Genomic DNA, 20,663 nt, shown 5'->3' with positions numbered 1-20,663 from the left:
GCAGCAAGGAACACGTTTATAGCTTAGAGCAGTGGTTCTTTTATTTGATTTTTTTGTAATAGTAGAATGCACAAGGTGACATGTCTAAATTGGTTCCTCTAATCAGTTCCTCTTGTCATGTCAGTCATTACATACCTCAGAGAGCTATTTATAACTTGTCAGAAATGTCCAGATCAACTAGCCCATGTCAGCTACTGTCTTTATATTTAGGTTTTTTAGTCCACAGATATTGTTGTAATTTTTTTTGTCACTCAAACATCACATGAATACACATTAGACATGGCAAAATGTAGGATTGCAAGAAAATTTGCTTCAAAACTGAAACATTTTCTTTGAACCCCATGACATAATGAGTAGAATTGCAGGAAATAAGCTTTAAACCTGCAAAATTCTCTTGTGTGAACAGTTTGCCATGAACAGTGATGTGCCTATAGAAATAAACATGGAGCACGCAGGGGGCGCCAGAATGTTCCCCAATGCTGGGAACTGAAATGTTTTAGCACGTGTCACACCAAGACAACTTGTCATTTGAGTCCTCTAACCATGTGCAACACTAAAATAATTCACTGCACTAATGGGAGACTGGCCTTACTCTTGCAGTGAGAGACGTTGGTGGCTCCGTCAAAGTCGGTGGTGGTGTTGCCAGGGCAGGTGATGCAGTAGTTCTGTCCAAACTCTGACTGGTAGGTACCGGCTGGGCAGCGGATACAGCGGTGGTTACTGGAGTTGTAGTGGTGTCCAGGAGCACAGTGGACTACGGAGAGAAACACACACACAAACATGAGAGTAATACACACACACACTCTCTCTCTCTCTCTCTCTCTCTCTCTCACCTTTGGCCTCACAGTCCCTGAAGGCGACAGAGCCCTCGTACTTGGTCATGAGGCCACCTCCACAGGAGAAGCAGAGTACACGGCCAGGCTCCGGCTGGAAGGAGCCCAGGGGACAGGGGTTACAGGGACGGAACCCATCTGACGAATACTGACCAGCCGGACACTGGCCTGGGAGAGGTGGAGAGAGGAAGAGGTTTAACAAGGCTCTATAACGTACATCTCTTCAACTGACCTATAATGTTGGAAGTAGAACTTCAATGTCTAATGAGATGGAGTCAGTTCCAGAGTACCGCTGGTGAGGTTATGAAATCCCTTGTGAATCAAAAGGCAACGCCCAACGTGGGGCTCGAACCCACGACCCTGAGATTAAGAGTCTCATGCTCTACCGACTGAGCTAGCCGGGCTGATCTATCTATGGAATCCTGGGTCTTTGCTGCTATCTAGAGGACAAAGTGGGAAACAGACCATGGTCTCCAATAGAATTGGAATACCGTTTAATAACCACAGGGTGGTGCCAAACCACAGGGTGGTGCCAAACCACAGCGGACATAAGACTGCCACAAGCACACACGCACACACGCACACACACACACACACACACACACACACACACACACACACACACACACACACACACACACACACACACACACCTCCGCACTGGGAGACGTTCTTGGCCCCGGCGATGCCCAGTCCCTCGGTGCTGGGGCAGGGTTCACAGGACAGCTGACCCATTGTGTCCTGGTATGTACCAGGGGGACACACGACACACTGATCATGGTCTCCACTATAGTACGTCCCCACACCACAGCTCACTGAGACAGGGAGAGAGATAGACGTACACACAGAGAAAGAGAGATGAGAGAGACATGTTTAGCATATCATGGTAATGTATATACCACATACACTGCATAAACAGAGACGGAAGTTGGCTTTAGTCTACACACACTGTGTCAAACTGCAGCTGTGATGTATAGGCCAAAATAAAGTAAACCCCAACATAAAGTGTCTTAATAGGGTGTTGGGCCACCACAAACCAGAGCAGCTTCAGTGCACCTTGGCATAGATTCTACAAGTGTCTGGAACTCTACTGGAGGAATACGACACCATTCTTCCTCAAGGAGTTCCATCATTTGGTGTTTTGTTGATGGTGGTGGAAAATGCTGTCTCAGGCATCACTCCAGAATCTCTCTTAAGTGTTCAATAAAGGTGCATAAAGACGGGGGAATTCAGTTACGACGTCATTGTTTTTAGCTACAGAGTTCTTAAACTACGGCGCGCGACCTGGTTCAATGGTGCCAGTAAATCAGCACAATCGACTTTTCCCGTTTTTCTAATTGCCGGCATCTTGGAGCTAGAATTGGGATCGTGTAGGCCTATACCGATACAAAAAAAGGAGTAACGGAGAGTAATGTACAAAACGCCGAACGTGGCAAAAAAGGTATTTGTGGTAAGTACATGGGGGCAGCCATCTTTATGCACATTCACCATTGGGTTGAGATGGCAGACAAAACATAATGGGCAACTGGGCCTGCCCAGCATTTTTATACATGACCTTAAGCATTATGGGATATTAATTGTTTAGGAATTGCTCAGGAACCAAACCTGTACAGAAGCACCTGCTTTCAATATACTTTGTATCCCTAATTTACCCAAGTGTTTTTCTTTATTACCTGCACATGGAACAGTAAGCTACAACAACTCCATATCCCAGAACTCCATATCCCAGGATGCCTTGCACAGGATGCTCACCACACTTGCCGTCCCGTAAGACCTGTCCGGTGCTGCATTGCTCAACGTGCAGTGCAGGTTTCTGGGCCACCTCGTACTCGGTACCAGAGAACTGGATATAGAACTGCTGCTTGTTGATGGACTTCCTCAGGGTCCGCATGGCACTCTGTAACCTCTGCTTCATACGCTCCCTCACACACTCCACGTTACACGAGTCTGGGGAGTGGAATACACACAGTCAGTACACACAAACACACACACACAAATAAATACACAGAGTCCACGTTACACAAGTCTGCAGAGAGGAATATATAAGCACACACACTCAATATAACAGAAAGCTCACATTGCTCACACCCATACAGAAATAGGCTACATGAGTCTAAAATGTAGCGTATATGCAATCAGCACACACACACACACACACACACACACACACACACACACACACACACACACACTGACCTGAGGTTGCACAGTCACACTGACCTGAGGCTTCCTTCATCTCCATCTCAAACTCAGCTGTGATGTGGGAAACCTCTTTGGAAGGGGACTTGCGTCCACGCCGCCGCTTCTTGGACGAGTCACACTTCAGATTGACAAAGGTCACCTGGCAGTCGTCAGTACACGGGAGCGGACCCCCTGAGAAGAAGAAGAGGAGGATGAGGAAGAAGATAAGAAGAGGAAGTTGATAGGATGCTGTTGTGCATTGTTTAGTATTGTTTGTTTCGGAGTTATGGCAGGTGTAAGGGCACAGCTCAGGGCACATCTAACTGTTGGTTTATATTACTGCTACAGTATCTTGCATCGTGTATACCTTCTTAGTCCTAGTTCGGTCTGTATTACTTGATGCTGTACACTCTAAGTTAGGAGTAGCCTGTGTTATACAGTACAGTTTGTACAGTCATTTAGGAGTAGCAGGATTTACCTTGCAGGCTCGGCTTGGACATCTCTCTGTGTTTTTCCTTGTTCCTGGGTCTTAGGTGACACTTGGCATCTTTGACCTTGAAGCGGGCCTTCTGCTTGATGGGCGGGGGTAACGTATCTTCATTTACATAAATGAGAAAGACACAGAAATATACACTAATGAATGACCTTTGACATCCTATGAATAACATCATAATTAGGGACAGGAGTTTTATCCTGATCACCTGACCTGACCAACTCCGGGCCCTTAATGATGGTCCACTGCCCATGGCATATGATCACACACTTCAGAGCGCATCTCCAGGCCACCTTTATTGGTGTTCCCTGGTTGAGGTGAAGTTTAGGTCAGAGAGGAACTAACGCAGCCAAATGCTTCATCACGCTCTGCCTGTCTCTCTGGCAATGAAGGCAAAACCAAAAACCCACATCGTCCCGGTGATCAGCAGTCCAGCCGACACCAGGGAGGCTTGTAGACGGAATGTGTGTGTTTGTGTCTGTTTGTCGGTCATTTATTGGGTGGTCGGGATGGCTGTCCTTTTAACGAGGTGTTGGAGACACGCAAGGGTCAGTGTGTGTGTGTATGTGTGTGTGGTTATGGGTACGCTGAGTGGATAGGAACATTGAGATCGGAGCCAGGTAAACACACAGCACACTGAGAGGCCATGAAGGGCTGTGTGTGTGGCTCTGTCCATTAACCACTAACAACATACTCACCAGGACACCACTGGCTCCAGTTTGCTGCTGAAAAGCAGAGGCGCTGAATGGACTGAGCTGTTAGTGGTTTGGGACTCCACATAAGCTGTCTTGATCATCATCATCGTAACCATCATCATCGTCACCGTCATCATCACCACCATCATCATCACCACCATCATCATCGTAACCGTATTTCACATCACTTAACACTCACACCCCCAGCCAGATGGTGAGTCTTTATATCTCTCCATCTCTATCTCTCTCACACACACTCTCCATCTACCTCTCCACCCCTCTCCCTCTTTCTCTCTCTCTCCCTCTCAGTGCATTCCTCTGGCCGTGCGAGGGCCCTCTCCCTGTTCAGAATCTACAGAGTGCTGAAGGAAATATAGGAGTGACGATATGGCGAGCACCAAAGGCAGGGGAGTGAAGATTCCGATGGAGGGAATGAAGAAATTGAGGAATTTAAACTCAACGGCAACGAGAGAAGTGAAAAGATGTCAACTGCATCGACACTACAAGGTCATGACCGAGCTGCGAGACCCTGATCTCATGGTATGTGTGTGTTTTAACTGAAGTGGTATGGTTAAATATCTTCATATTGAACAAAGCATGACATCTCTGTCCCATAATACATGTCCCATAATGCATTGCATACCTGCACAGGTGAGCAGTGCGGTGGTGGCGTTCCTCTTCTGCGGTGCCTTCCCAGGTTGCACCGGCACACCACAGCTTAGAGTGTAGCTGTTCTCAGAGTCTGGCGGGACACACACAAGTACATGTCAGTTACAACCCTGTCCATCCAAGGTCGATCCATTTAGACCAGCTCTGCTTGCAGTATCCCTGTCTTCTGCCACTGGCTGACTTGTTTATGGCTATTAAACCAACAGCACTGAGGGACAGGGTGACATGGGACATGAGGAAATATGGGATTGCTGTCAAAGTGATAGAGGGGTCCGTCTGAGGAGCAGTGTGACCCAATCTCCCTGCTACGCTAACTGCCTGGGGTGTGTGTGTGTGTGTGTGTGTGTGTGTGTGTGTGTGTGTGTGTGTGTGTGTGTGTTTCTCTTGGCTAGTTGAGGTTCTGATGGAGTGCGGAGGAGTAAAATACTTGTATTCGTTTTCTATGGCCTCACTTTCTCTAGTATTTAAGAGCTACAAGAGACTGCCATATGAAGTCTGCCATAAAAGAAAACACACTCACACACACCTCAGTCACACACACACACACACACACACACCTCAGTCACACACACACACACACCTCAGTCACACACACACCTCAGTCACACACACACACACACACACACACACACACACACACACATACACACACACACACACACACACACACACACACACACACACACACACACACACACACACATCTAGATAGTCAAATGAGGGATGAAGACTTCAGAGCTCATAAAGTGGGATGTGAATAAAGTACAACCACAAGAATTTAAAAGCTTTCCTTCTCCCCCAAATTAAGACATTCTCCAGATAGATAAAAAAGCAATATTATTTCACTTTGTGTTTGAGCGCTATCCATCAGTCTCACACTACAGCAGCCAAACCAAACGGAGTAGCTGTCTACTCAAAACAGTCCCAACAGAAATATGGCAGGCCCGATTAAAGAATGTAATTGTTTTACAGATGTTCGTCTGTGTTAAGCACATTCGCAGAAGGACCAGGGTGCCTGCATTGACAGCCAATAGCTTTATAGCCATTTATAGCCTTAGGGGCAACACCAGACGAAATCACTCACTGAGTGAAATACTTTTAGCTGAAATGCTCCCTGATGGATCCTTTGGCCAGTGACTGAGAAAGGTAGGTAGGTAGATAGATTAGTTCTTTAATCTGAGCCCTTCATTCAAGTGGGAAACTTTCAGTGGAGCTCTGCTTGAATGGAGAGCAGCGTGAGGACTCGCCTTGGCCTCTAGAGGGCAGCAGAGAAAGCGGAGTGGCTGGAGCTCAGTAAACACGCTGCTACACAGGCATTGGTCATCGATAAGAGTCAGCTGAATACTAGCGCATGGGACTAAACCTCACCAGACCAGTCCAGATCAGAGAAGGTAGAGGATTAATGTAGTTTAACCAGAGAAGGAGGGAGTGTAGATTGCAGATTGAGGAGAGTCGAGGTTAAAGGCTAGGATTCTGCTGGGGAGAAAGAGTGGTCTTTGAGTAAAACAGTTCCTCCTTGCTGTAAGGTGTGTGTGTGTGTAGGTCTGAGCCACGTACCTGCGAGGAAGAGTGCGTTGGACGGACAGGAGAGGGAGCACACCTCCACCCCTCCTCTCTTGTCACAGCTGAGCTGGGCGCGCGGCGCTGGCTTCCCGTCGGTCAAACACTTCACCGCCTCTGAGGAACATAGAGGGTCACGTCACCGTGACAACCACCAACCCGTCACAGCACAAAAACGATGACACACACGCACACTCACACACACTCTCCTATGTGTATATAAGACACACACACACAGTAGACGTTTAGGTGCTTACTGGTGCAGTCCTTCTTGTTCCAGTGGAGTTTCTGACCGGGTGGACACAGACACTCATAGCCTCCCTGTGTGTTCACACAGCTGTGCTCACAGCTCCCGTTGTTAATGCTGCACTCATCTATGTCTGAGACACAACCACATAGAATACAGTCAGAGGGTGTGTGTGTGTGTGTGTGTGTGTGTGTGTGCGTGTGCGTCTGCGCACACGTACGTGGTTGGGTATCGTCAAAGTTCAGAATGACATCATCAAGACAGAGCATGTGCTACGTGTGAGTGTGTGATGTCATCAGTGTGAGACAGACAGCTCATGTCCTCTCCGTGCTCTATATCTGACTGACTGGTATCTGTTGACTGCTAATGAAACGCCCTTTAGACAGTGGCCTGTTTAGTCTACCTCTGAAGAACATGGCTGTCAGTCAGACAGGGCCAGGTGAAGTGGGATCACAACACACACACAACACACACACACCTAGTGCCCCCCGCTCGACATGTGTGTAAACAGGTACAACACACACACATGCACACACAGGCAGGGACGCAGGTACGGAGGGCTATTCAGGGGAACTGAGGTGCGAGTGTGCTTTCGGCAGCTCCGTCTGCACGTGCTCGGTCACCCCTCACCAACACACACAATGAAAAAACTATTTATCTTTCTGTTTCTCTCTCTCCCCTCTCTTTCTTACTCACTCTTCCTCCTTGTCAGTCTCTCAGGGCTTCTCACTTTGTGTCAATCAATTAATTCTATCAGTGCCTCTCCCTAGCTGCCTGTCTATCTCTTTCCCATATCTTTCTACGTACGTATGTGTGTGTGTGTGTGTGTGTGCGTGCGTGCAATCCCATGCATGTCTGTGTTATACTCACCTCCGCAGTGTGTGAGGCCGTACAGAGTGTATCCTTCCTGACAGACACAGTCAAAGCTGCCAGGGTAGTTGACGCAGGTGTGGTCACAGGTCCTCTCAAAGGAACACTCGTCAATATCTGTGAGGAGAAACAGATTGTATGTAATGCTACTGTTTACACACGGGGGCTGTCCAAAAATAGCACCATTCCCAATATAGTGCACTACTTTTGACTAGAGCCCCGTGACAATCTATTCCCTATATAGTGCACTACATTGGACCAGGGCTCCTAGGGAATAGGGTGCCATTTGAGATACTGCCATGAACTGGACCATAGTGGGTCACTCTGACCATGCCCTCACCAAGGACTGATGGACAATATAGACAGTGTCTACATGACAGTTAGGACAGAGTTAACACTGACCATGCCCTCACCAAGGACTGATGGACAATATAGACAGTGTCTACATGACAGTTAGGACAGTTAACACTGACCATGTCCTCACCACGGACTGATGGACAATATAGACAGTGTCTACATGACAGTTAGGACAGAGTTAACACTGACCATGCCCTCACCAAGGACTGATGGACAATATAGACAGTGTCTACATGACAGTTAGGACAGTTAACACTGACCATGCCCTCACCAAGGACTGATGGACAATATAGACAGTGTCTACATGACAGTTAGGACAGAGTTAACACTGACCATGCCCTCACCAAGGACTGATGGACAATATAGACAGTGTCTACATGACAGTTAGGACAGTTAACACTGACCATGTCCTCACCAAGGACTGACGGACAATATAGACAGTGTCTACATGACAGTTAGGACAGTTAACACTGACCATGTCCTCACCAAGGACTGATGGACAATATAGACAGTGTCTACATGACAGTTAGGACAGTTAACACTGACCATGCCCTCACCAAGGACTGATGGACAATATAGACAGTGTCTACATAACAGTTAGGACAGAGTTAACATCCATGTGGGGAGACAGTGGGTGTGTGTGTGTGTGTGTGTTGGGGGGGGCTGGAGGACTGGACACTGCAGGAGCATTTGAAAATATTCTGTCTGGAATAACAGTGTACATGCAACCTGGTTATGTGGGTGGGGGTCTAAACAGTGACAGGGTGACAGGGTTACAGGTGACAGGGTGACAGGGTTACAGGGTGACAAGGTGACAGGTGACAGGGTTACAGGGCTACAGGTGACAGGGTTACAGGGTGACAGGTGACAGGGTTACAGGGTTACTGGTGACAGGGTTACAGGGTGACAGGGTTACAGGGTTACAGGTGACAGGTTGATAGGGTGACAGGGTTACAGGTAACAGGGTTACAGGTGACACGTTGATAGGGTTACAGGTGAAAGGTTGACAGGTGTCTTGTTGATAGGGTGACAGGGTTACAGGTGACAAGTTGATAGGGTTACAGGTGACAGGGTGACAGGTGACAGGTTGATAGGGTGACAGGGTTACAGGGTGACAGGGTTACAGGGTTACAGGTGACAGGTTGATAGGGTTACAGGTGACAGGGTGACAGGTTGATAGGGTTACAGGGTTACAGGGCAACAGGTGACAGGGTGACAGGGTTACAGGTGACAGGTTGATAGGGTTACAGGGTCTGTGTCAGTAAGGATATCAGGTTGGTTGCTGGATAGTCATACACACAGATCTGTGCACTCCCACACAATACATAGACATGCCTATAATCATGCTAAACGTTAGTTTTGACTAGTGTAGGACTGACAATTAAGTCATCGTCCTTGGTTGTAGCAGAGCGCATGTTTGCTTCCTTTTGAGAAACCAACAAGCTGATATATGACTCATAGATATTACTCTCTACGGCTCTTCTCCACACAAACACCCATTATTCAGCCACAGCTAATAAGACCGGTCCATTAATCAGACTGGAGTCAAAAGCAGAGCTCTGCTCACTAAACAACACCAAGAGGTGTTCTCAGTGGAGACTTCCCGATCCAATTCAGTCTTTCAGACAAGCCCTCCACCCCAGGTCTGGGAAAGATCAGACCAACTCACTGTGGTCAGGACCAGTGGCTGTATGTACAGTATCAAGCATCTCTGAGTAGGAGTGCTGATCTAGGATCAGCCCCCCCCCTAGAAATATAATCATATTCATTGTGACTTAAAAGGTCAAACTGATCCAAGATCAGCACTCCTACTCGGAGACACTTGCAAATACAAGCCCTGGTTTTGGTTTATAATTGTTTTATTCAACTTTAGTGAGACCGATGTAATGACATATTTGGGTGGCTGACAGTAGCAACACATTTCTTCAGTCCAGCGTCTCCAACTCACCTGGGCTAATTTCAATACCAAGTCATCTGGGCTGTGGAGATTTACAGAGGCTAAAAATACGGTGTGTTGTGATAAAGTTTGTCATGAGGAGGAAGTTGTTGAGGCCTGGCTTCTGTTGGCTGCTTTGCTACAGTCCTCCAGGCAACTGTCTATATGACGGGCTCGGGTTACATTATCATACCTGATTAATTAAACTAGCATCAGACCACAACCCCAGCCACCGCGCAGCACTGGAACGACTTGTATCATCTCATTTCACAGAGAGGTGCCAGTTGTTGGCTTGGCTGATGTGCAGGTGTCTGTCTGTTTGTGCGGTCGGGTGTAACACACCCAAGGACAGTGTCCCTGTTTATTAAAATACCAAAGAATGTAGCCTGTCTATTGCCTCTTAATAAGCATACTGTGTCTGCAAAGCTAAAGCTCTGCTCCCTCTGTCGTCTTGACCTCTACGATATTGTTTTAATACAGCTACCTGTAGGGAGTCTTTATGTTCCTGGTGATTATTGCACACCCCATTCTCCATCACCCCTGCCCTTGTACAGGCACAGGGGCTGCCTAAAGACTCTCTCTCTATATTTGTCTCCCCCTCCACTTTCTCTCTCCGGAGGAAGCTGGCATAGCTGTAGGTCTTCTCCGACACGTATTACCAAGAGATATTTTCCCTGGAAGAGCTTACCAGCATGGAAAGATTTAAAACATTAAATAAATAAAAGTTAAAAATAAAAATCTGAACAGAAATACCACTTGTTAGCAGATGGAAGTTAAGTTTTACAATCAGGTAAGCTGATGGGTGGAAGGAGCGTGTCGGTGTGTGTGTGTGTATGTGTGTGTTCCTCCCATCAGCACACACCCAGGCTGAGTGTGATATTGGCATGTATGGAGTTGTATAAACTGTTAGTTGGCAGTTTTTTGGTGTTTAATATGACACACACACACACACACTGGGATAGAGTTGTTTGGTGTTTTTGGTTCGGGGACAAAAACACTGCAGGGTGTTGTTGTTAATAAAATAATTTGTGATGTGTGCCTCTCCTGTCTCTCTTGCTGTGACTTGTATAGAGGAATCTGCATTTGTCCTCCAAACAAAACCAGGGATAAGATATGAAGAGAGAAGCAGAATGCCTTAATACAACTGACAGTATATTACACCCACTGAAGGATGTCAAGTCAATTGTACTAACAAGCCTATCTGTGCATGTCATTCCAGGTGAATGATTTGTAGGCCGACCCGTTTTGATCCTTCGTATGATCCTTCTCTGAACATGAAGCACATGAGTGAGTTACTATCATAGAGACGTATGATAGAAGCTACTAGGCCGACTGTATATTCTAGTATATCCATTTCCACGGTCCCTATTCCCGTGACACTTTCCTTCCGTGATCTGATCGCGGAGCGACGGCACCGGTTTCCAAAGGTAACTGTCTTAAAAGCATTGTGACGTCATCAGACAGGATTGTATGACAGCCGTCAGCCAGGCGGGCTGCTCACCCTGGCAGGTGCGCTCGTCAGTGAGGAGCTTGTGTCCTTTCTGGCAGCTGCACTCAAAGGAGCCCACCGTGTTCTTGCAGAAATGGTCACAGCCGCCGTTATTGGTCGCCTCCTGGCATTCATCTATGTCTGTATGGAGATAGGGAGAGAGGGATGGGGGGGAGGAGAGGAAGAGACAGAGAGTAAGAGAGTGAGAAAGCGAGAGAGAGAGCGAGCATTAGGCCACAGATACATACACTAAGGCAGTGGTTCCCAAACGTTTTATAGTCCCGTACCCCTTCAAACATTCAACCTCCAGCTGCCGTACCCCCTCTAGCACCAGGGTCAGCGCACTCTCACATGTTGTTTTATGCCATCATTGTAAGTCTGCCACACACACACACACACACTATACGATACATTTAATAAACATAAGAATGAGTGTGAGTTTGTCGCAACCCGGCTTGTGGGAAGTGACAAAGAGCTCTTATAGGACCAGGGCACAAATAATAATAATAATCAATAATTTTGCTCTTTATTTAACCATCTTACATATAAAACCTTATTTGTTCATCCAAAATTGTGAATAACTCACCACAGGTTAATGAGAAGGGTGTGCTTGAAAGGATGCACATAACTGCAATGTTGGGTTGTATTGGAGAGAGTCTCTGTCTTAAATCATTTCCCACACACTGTCTGTGCCTGTATTTAGTTTTCATGCTAGTGAGGGCTGAGAATCCACTCTCACATAGGTACGTGGTTGCAAAGGGCAGCAGTGTCTTAACAGTGTGATTTTCCAAGGCAGGCTACTCAGAGCAGCCCAATCCAGAAATCTGGCAGTGGCTTCTGATTCAAATCAATTTTCACAGAACCGCTTGTTACAATTTCGATGAGGCTCTCTTGTTCAGATATCGGTAAGTGGACTGGAGGCAGGACATGAAAGGGATAACGAATCCAGTTGTTTGTGTCGTCCGTTCCGGGAAAGTACTTGCGTAATTGCTCACCCAGCTCACTCAGGTTCTTCGCTATATCACATTTGACATTGTCCGTAATCTTGAGTTTGTTTGCTCACAAAAAATCATACAATGATGAAAGACCTGTGTATTGTCTGTGTTAATGCAGACAGAGAAGAGCTCCAACTTCTTAATCATAGCCTAAATGTTGTCCCGCACATTGAATATAGTTGTGGAGAGTCCCTGTTATCCTAGATTCAGATCATTCAGGCGAGAAAAAACATCACCCAGATAGGCCAGTCGTGTGAGAAACTCATCATCATGCAAGTGGTCAGACAAGTGAAAATTATGGTCAGTAAAGAAAACGTTAAGCTATTCTCTCAATTTAAAAAAAAACATGTCAATACTTTGCCCCTTGATAACCAGCGCACTTCTGTATGTTGTAAAAGCGTTACATAGTTGCTGCCCATATCATTGCATAGTGCAGAAAATACACGAGAGTTCAGGGGCCTTGCTTTAACAAAGTTAACCATTTTCACTGTAGTGTCCAAAACGTCTTTCAAGCTGTCAGGCATTATCTTGACAGCAAGAGCCTCTCGGTTGATGCTGCAGTGTACCCAAGTGGCGTCGGGAGCAACTACTTGCACGCGCGTTACAACTCCATTATGTCTCCCTGTCATGGCTTTTGCGCCATCAGTACAGATACCAACACATCTTGACCACCAAAGTCCATTTGATGTCACAAAGCTGTCCAGTACTTTCAAAATATCCTCTCCTGTTTGCAGAAGAGGATGTCTTCCTTAATTGACCCCCCATAAACGTAACGGACATATACCAGGAGCTGTGCCAAGCCCGCCACGTCTGTTGACTCATCCAGCTGTTATGCATAGAATTCCCTGGCTTGTATGCGAAGCAATAATAGTTTCAAAACATCTCCTGCCATGTCACTGATGCGTTGTGAAACTGTGTTGTTTGATGAAGGCATTGTCAGTATATTTTTTTGGGCCTTTCCCCCCAGTATTGTCCCAGCCATATCCACGGCAGCAGGAAGAATTAAGTCGTCCACAATAGTATGGGGACTTGCCAGTCCTAACTACTCGGTAGCTCACCATATAAGACGCTTCTAGACCCTTCTTATTAATGGTATCTGCTGCTCTTATACATGTCTTACTAATCGAAAGTCGTCTTAATTCTCGCTCAAAAAACTCCAGCGGCTTGCGGCTTATTTTTCAAATTGGCAAGTTTTGTTTCTAAATGTCTGAGCAAGAGTAAAGGTTTCATTGAGTTGTGAGATAGTACTTTTCACATATAACACACTGTGGCTGAGGAAAGGCACTACTCCCAATATAAGTGAACAATCAATGTAGTTCTCATAATATATTTGCGCCACTTCGATGGTCCAACGTTTGGTGCTTTCCCGGGTAAGGGGGTAGTAGCTCTTCAGCTGCATCAGATTCACAACTGTCAGTGTCCATGCTATCTGGGCTAACAACAAAGTTAGAATTACTGATGCTAGCATTGGATGTGCTCGTGGAAGCAGAACGAGTGTCGTTGACAGGTGCAGGTGTAGTACTGCTGGTAGTAGAGCTGGTATGTGTCTCTATGGACCCGGGCCCATTTATCCATTTGGAGCAAACGGAACGAGCAGCAGCTACGTTTGGCTACATATAGTTAGTGGAATTCTCGCGAGAGAGTAACGGTTAATGTGATGTTAATTATTTCACTAGGCTACCTGTATTTGACATTGTGTTGTAAATTCACTGAACACCAGATGGTTTAATTGTATTTTTGGCAGTGAAACGAGGCTACTCAGGCGAGAAAAAAACCTCACGCAAATGTACTGATCAGTTGGAAAATATAAATGGACTTTTTCACTGAAAAAGTGAAAACTATTTTTTAAAACAAGTACCCTAGTTTGGGAATACTTGCACTAAGGCAATAGGCAATACTGGTTGAAGAGAATCGAGTTTTTACACACACACACACACACACACACACACACACACACACACACACACACACACACACACACACACACACACACACACACACACACACACACATACACACACACACACACACAAACACACACACAAACACACACACACACACACACACACACAGTATAGAACTCTGCCGTGCTAAAGTGTTCCCCCTTTAGCAGTCTCTCCCACACAGCCACTGCCATGCTGGGATGGAGATCTCCAAATTGGCAGACAACAGGCCAATAAAAGGCTTCACTAATGCCTTGGAAATCTATTCTAAGCCTCTGTAAGAGTCTTTATGGACGGGGGGAGGCAGTCGGGGTGAGAGTAAGGGTGAGACAGGGGGAGTCAGAGAGAAGTGGGCTTTTTCCTAATGCTCTTATTTGTGCTAGCAGGAAGAAGCCAGGAGTTGGCAGGCCTGAAAGACAACATGAACACTGGCCGTGCTGCGTTGTGGTGGTAAAGTAGGTTTCCATCCACACAACAAGTCGTAACCGCAGTGCCAGGGTGTCGGTGTGGGGCAGCCGGCCTCAGTCACAAACATATTGTCACAACACCGGGAAGATATTATCCCAGAGCAAACAGACCTATGGGAGTCCCATCGCTGTCCCCTGAAGGCCTCACCTGCCTCTTTCATTCTTTTATTTATTCACTCTTTCTTTTCATTCTTTCAGATATCTCTGATACAATGACTGAAGTCTCATTCACCAGTGGTTTCTTTTCTGCTGCCAGACCATTTCTTTATGCAGTTTCATTATTCTGTCTTTCTATTGATTTCTTTCTCTCTCTTTCTCCTCCTCTTGGCATGTGTGTGTCTGGGCGCACGGTGTGTGCGTGTGTGTCTGTGTGTGTGTGTGTGCGTATGGCCATGTGTGTGTATACGTGTGTGAGCATTTGTGTGCACGCTCTTGCATTTGTGTGCATTTGTGTATGTGATGGTATCAAGTGTAATGGTAGCTTCACGGTGCTCAGCATGATACAGGCTCAGGGGGCTTGTTGAGAGAGATCCTCCACTAGCCTCTGCTGTCTGATCCTATGACACGCTCTTTACCTGGAACTAATGGAACAGCCTGCTGCTACTGCTGTACACAACACTGTCTAGCCCACCATGCAAGGACTTGGAGAAGTGGGGAGAGACACAGAGAGAGAGAGTGAGAGAGAGAGAGAGAGAGAGATAGAGAGAGAGAGAGAGAGAGAGAGAGAGGGGGGGGGGGGTGTTGAATGAATACATAATTGAACCCCCCCACCCTTCCCTCCTCTCCCCCAAAGGCTTACACCATCCAGGGATTTGATGGACTTTCCCATAACTTCCATCTACCCCTCCCTCCCCCTCCTACTGCCCATGTGACTAGGTCTTCCTGAATCCTTCTGGAATAAAGGCCCAGGTGTATGAGACAATCCAGAGACATAGATCTGGAATAACAAGCGAGCCGGATCCCCTGGGGCTGTGCATACAGTGCCAACCCTCCAGCCTGGTGTGATCTGATGTCACGGTACATTCTCCCTAACCCCATCCCTTCTCTCTCCTCACCCCTTCCTCTTTCTAACTATGTGCCCTCAGCCGAACCCTGGAAAGGGTCATTGGGTATATTTCCCTCCTTGGAGGATTGCCAATGCCACACTCAACAAGGGAGGAAAGGAGGAAAGGAAAGAGGAGGAGGAAGAGATGGAAAATAAAGTGGAGGTGGAAGAGGTAGATTTAGTGGAGGAGGAGAAAAGTAGGTGAAGAAAGTAGGAGGAACGTGGAAGGGTAGAGGGAGGAGGAAGAGACGGAAGAGAAAGCAAAGGAGGGAGTATTAAGAGGAGGGAGAAAGGGAAATAAAAGAAGAGGAAAGTGGAAGAGTGGAGGGAGGAGGAAGAGGACAATAGCATGGCAGATTACACGGGCTAAGCCCTTTTTGATTGGTTCTCTAAGTGATGAAAACTGCTGGGGATTAACACCTAAGCCTTTGCGTCGGAGAGTCAGTCAAGCAAGACACCACAGGGAAGACTCAACTAAGACAGGTGTGGAGGGGAGGAGGGGGGACGAGGACAGGGGGAGAAGGGAGAGGAAGAGAGGTGACTGGAAGAAAAAAGAGAGGGTAGATGGAGAGGGGTAAAGAAAAAACAGGAGCAGAAGGGAAGTAGTTGGGGAGGGCGAAAAGAGAAGGGAGGGGGAGGAAAGACCAAGAGAAGGAGGACGGTCAGATATTGCATGTCCCCAATAATCAGTCCACCGTGCAACAAGCCAAGTCAGATAAATTAAGTCAAATATATACAGTTGAGTGATGTAAAAGAACATCAGAATGAAATAGTCCTCAGATGTCAGGGCCTGTGTTTTCCTATAACAATGTATCCTGATAATTTTTTTTCACCTTTATTTAATCCGGTAGGCTAGTTGAGAACAAGTTCTCATTTGCAACTGCGACCTGGCCAAGATAAAGCATAGCAGTGTGAACAGACAACAACACAGAGTTACACATGGAGTAAACAATAAACAATAAACAAGTCAATAACATAGTAGAAAAAAATATACATCTATATACATTGTGTGCAAAATGCATGAGGAGGTAAGCAATAGGCCATAGGAGTGAATAATTACAATTTTTAACACTGGAGTGAAAAATGATCAGAAAAACATGTGCAGGTAGAGATACTGGTGTGCAAAAGAGCAGAAAAGTAAATAAAATAAATACAGTATGGGGATGAGGGAGGTAAATTGGGTGGGCTATATACCGATGGACTATGTACAGCTGCAGCGATCGGTTAGCTGCTCAGATAGCAGATGTTTAAAGTTGGCGAGGGAGATAAAAGTCTCCAACTTCAGAGTTTTTTGCAATTCGTTCCAGTCACAGGCAGCAGAGAACTGTAAGGAAAGGCAGCCAAATTAGGTTTTGGCTTTAGGGATGATCAGTGAGATACACCGGCTGGAGCGTGCTACGGGTGGGTGTTGCCATCGTGACCAGCGAACTGAGATAAGGCGGAGCTTTACCTAGCATAGACTTGTAGATGACCTGGAGCCAGTGGGTCTGGCGACGAACATGTAGCGAGGGCCAGCCGACTAGAGCATACAGGTCGCAGTGGTGGGTGGTATAAGGTGCTTTAGTAACAAAACGGATGGCACTGTGATAAACTGCATCCAGTTTGCTGAGTAGAGTATTGGAAGCTATTTTGTAGATGACATCGCCGAAGTCGAGGATCGGTAGGATAGTCAGTTTTACTAGGGTAAGTTTTTCGGCGTGAGTGAAGGAGGCTTTGTTGCGAAATAGAAAGCCGACTCTAGATTTGATTTTGGATTGGAGATGTTTGATATGAGTCTGGAAGGAGAGTTTGCAGTCTAGCCAGACACCTAGGTACTTATAGATGTCCACATATTCTAGGTCGGAACCATCCAGGGTGGTGATGCTAGTCGGCCTGCGGGTGCAGGCAGCGAACGGTTGAAAAGCATGCATTTGGTTTTACTAGCGTTTAAGAGCAGTTGGAGACCACGGAAGGAGTGTTGTATGGCATTGAAGCTTGTTTGGAGGTTAGATAGCACAGTGTTCAAGGAAGGGCCAGAAGTATACAGAATGGTGTCGTCTGCGTAGAGGTGGATCAGGGAATCGCCCGCAGCAAGAGCAACATCATTGATATATACAGAGAAAAGAGTCTGCCCGAGAATTGAACCCTGTGGTACCCCCATAGAGACTGCCAGAGGACCGGACAACATGCCCTCCGATTTGGCACACTGAACTCTGTCTGCAAAGTAGTTGGTGAACCAGGCAAGGCAGTCATTAGAAAAACCGAGGCTACTGAGTCTGCCGATAAGAATATGGTGATTGACAGAGTCGAAAGCCTTGGCCAGGTCGATGAAGACGGCTGCACAGTACTGTCTTTTATCGATGGCGGTTATAATATAGTTTAGTACCTTGAGCGTGGCTGAGGTGCACCCGTGACCGGCTCGGAAACCGGATTGCACAGTGGAGAAGGTACGGTGGGATTCGAGATGGTCAGTGATCTGTTTGTTGACTTGGCTTAGATAGGCAGGGCAGGATGGATATAGGTCTGTAACAGTTTGGGTCCAGGGTGTCTCCCCCTTTGAAGAGGGGGATGACCGCGGCAGCTTTCCAATCCTTGGGGATCTCAGATGATACGAAGGAGAGGTTGAACAGGCTGGTAATAGGGGTTGCGACAATGGCGGCGGACAGTTTCAGAAATAGAGGGTCCAGATTGTCAAGCCCAGCTGATTTGTATGGGTCCAGGTTTTGCAGCTCTTTCAGAACATCTGCTATCTGGATTTGGGTAAAGGAGAAGCTGGGGAGGCGTGGGCGAGTAGCTGCGGGGGGGAGGCGGAACTGTTGGCCGAGGTTGGAGTAGCCAGGAGGAAGGCATGGCCAGCCATTGAGAAATGCTTGTTTAAGTTTTCGATTATCACAGATTTATCGGTGGTGACCGTGTTACCTAGCCTCATTGCAGTGGGCAGCTGGGAGGAGGTGCTCTTGTTCTCCATGGACTTTACAGTGTCCCAGAACTTTTTGGTGTTAGAGCTACAGGATGCAAATTTCTGCTTGAAAAAGCTGGCATTTGCTTTCCTGACTGACTGCGTGTATTGGTTCCTGACTTCCCTGAAAAGTTGCATATCGCGGGGACTATTTGCTGCTATTGCAGTCTGCCACAGGATGTTTTTGTGCTGGTCGAGGGCAGTCAGGTCTGGAGTGAACCAAGGGCTATATCTGTTCTTAGTTCTGCATTTTGTTATCGGAGCATGCTTGTCTAAGATGGTGAGGAAGTTACTTTTAAAGAATGACCAGGCATCCTCAACTGACGGGATGAGGTCAATATCCTTCCAGGATACCCGGGCCAGGTCGATTAGAAAGGCCTGCTCGCAGAAGTGTTTAAGGCTGACCCTCTGAACCGATGACCTTATGGAAAGCTGAGCTCTCAAGCAATGACCTCATGGAAAGAGGAGCTCTCAAGCAATGACCTCATGGAAAGCTGTGTTCTCAAGCAATGACCTCATCGAAAGCTGTGCTCTCAAGCAATGACCTCATGGAAACCTGAGCTCTCAAGCAATAACCTCATGGAAAGCTGAGCTCTCAAGCAATGACCTCATGGAAAGCTGAGCTCTCAACATTAACAGAATCACTCGCTTTCTTTCTCTCCTCTTCCATCGTCATTTGCTTTTTGACGATTGCTTTCTTAGAGAGAAGACCTATTTTTCTATATTCTGTACTCTCTACTCCTCCTTTCCATCTCATCCACTTTCTGTTCATTTCTTCCTCTCGTCTCGCTCATGCTCATGGGGACAGCCGAAGAACGCTTTCGGAACCCTTTTTTCTAAGAATGTCCACATCTCTCTCTCTCTCCACATCTCTCTCTCACATACACACACCTCCCCTGCCGTCCCTCCCAGACAAGTCTACAGAAGGTATAACACTATCGCAACCCACCTACCCGGCCCAAACTTCCCCAACACAGACAAAGATCCCTAATTATTCAGTAAGTCTGGCAGCCATAACCACTGGCATAGCATAGCCACCACATTTCCCCACACTTAATGGCCACTCGGTGGAAGCCTGAGCCCAATAATGGCCTATATAATCACCTTTAATAGCCCTTAAATACGGTAAGCTTAAATAAATACATTAAGCATCCACACATCTTGAAATGATACAAAACTGCGTGTGTGAGAGAGAAATTGTGTGTGTAAATGAGAGAGAGGGAGTGTATATGTTTGTATGTGTGAGAGAGGGAGATATAGAGAGTGTGAGAGAGAGGAAGAGAGATAGAGAGAGAGAAAGAGGAGAAACAAAGAGATAGTGAGAAAAGCAGAGTGACAGGAGGGGGAAGTGAGACAGGGGAGTGGGAAGTGAGACAGGGGAGTGGGAAGTGAGACAGGAGAGTGGGAAGTGAGACAGGGGAGTGGGAAGTGAGACAGGGGAATGGGAAGTGAGACAGGGGAGTGGGAAGAGAGACAGGGGAGTGGGAAGTGAGACAGGGGAGTGGGAAGTGAGACAGGGGAGTGGGAAGTGAGACAGGGGAATGGGAAGTGAGACAGGGGAGTGGGAAGAGAGACAGGGGAGTGGGAAGTGAGACAGGGGAATGGGAAGTGAGACAGGGGAGAGGGAAGAGAGACAGGGGAGTGGGAAGTGAGACAGGGAGTGGGAAGTGAGACAGGGGAGTGGGAAGGAGACAGGGGAGTGGGAAGTGAGACAGGGGAGTGGGAAGGAGACAGGGGAGTGGAAAGAGAGACAGGGGAGTGGGAAGTGAGACAGGGGAGTGGGAAGTGAGGCAGGGGAGTGGGAAGTGAGACAGGGGAGTGGAAAGGAGACAGGGGAGTGGGAAGTGAGACAGGGGAGTGGGAAGTGAGACAGGGGGGGGGGGGAGTGAGACAGGGGAGTGGGAAGTGAGACATGGGAGTGGGAAGTGAGACAGGGGAGTGGGAA

At 47.1% G+C, this 20,663-nt stretch overlaps 1 protein-coding gene and 1 non-coding gene across 7 annotated transcripts in view; both read right to left on the bottom strand.

Moving 5' to 3' along the window:
* The window catches only part of LOC139392494 (signal peptide, CUB and EGF-like domain-containing protein 1), a 155,890-nt gene that overhangs the window by 3,981 nt on the left and 131,246 nt on the right, over positions 1-20,663 (bottom strand). For 3 of the 6 annotated variants that reach the window (XM_071140490.1, XM_071140487.1, XM_071140489.1), the window contains 11 exons: positions 11,343-11,471; positions 7,549-7,665; positions 6,689-6,811; positions 6,429-6,548; positions 4,846-4,944; positions 3,493-3,609; positions 3,054-3,206; positions 2,586-2,780; positions 1,487-1,648; positions 834-1,001; positions 593-754 (listed from right to left, as the gene is read on the bottom strand). In XM_071140490.1, coding sequence (XP_070996591.1) covers positions 593-754; positions 834-1,001; positions 1,487-1,648; positions 2,586-2,780; positions 3,054-3,206; positions 3,493-3,609; positions 4,846-4,944; positions 6,429-6,548; positions 6,689-6,811; positions 7,549-7,665; positions 11,343-11,471 — 1,545 coding nt within the window. Of the gene's footprint in view, positions 1-592; positions 755-833; positions 1,002-1,486; positions 1,649-2,585; positions 2,781-3,029; positions 3,207-3,492; positions 3,610-4,845; positions 4,945-6,428; positions 6,549-6,688; positions 6,812-7,548; positions 7,666-11,342; positions 11,472-20,663 lie in introns of all 6 variants that reach the window. The other 3 variants (XM_071140488.1, XM_071140492.1, XM_071140486.1) reach the window with 1 other exon arrangement.
* Positions 1,165-1,237, bottom strand: trnak-cuu (transfer RNA lysine (anticodon CUU)). The gene has a single exon. It is a non-coding gene; the product is annotated as a tRNA-Lys (tRNA).

Source organism: Oncorhynchus clarkii, chromosome 33 (genome assembly GCF_045791955.1).
Source record: "Oncorhynchus clarkii lewisi isolate Uvic-CL-2024 chromosome 33, UVic_Ocla_1.0, whole genome shotgun sequence".
NCBI lineage: Eukaryota > Metazoa > Chordata > Actinopteri > Salmoniformes > Salmonidae > Oncorhynchus > Oncorhynchus clarkii.
Note: the sequence above shows the minus strand (reverse complement) of the source record. Positions and strands in the feature narration are given on the sequence as shown.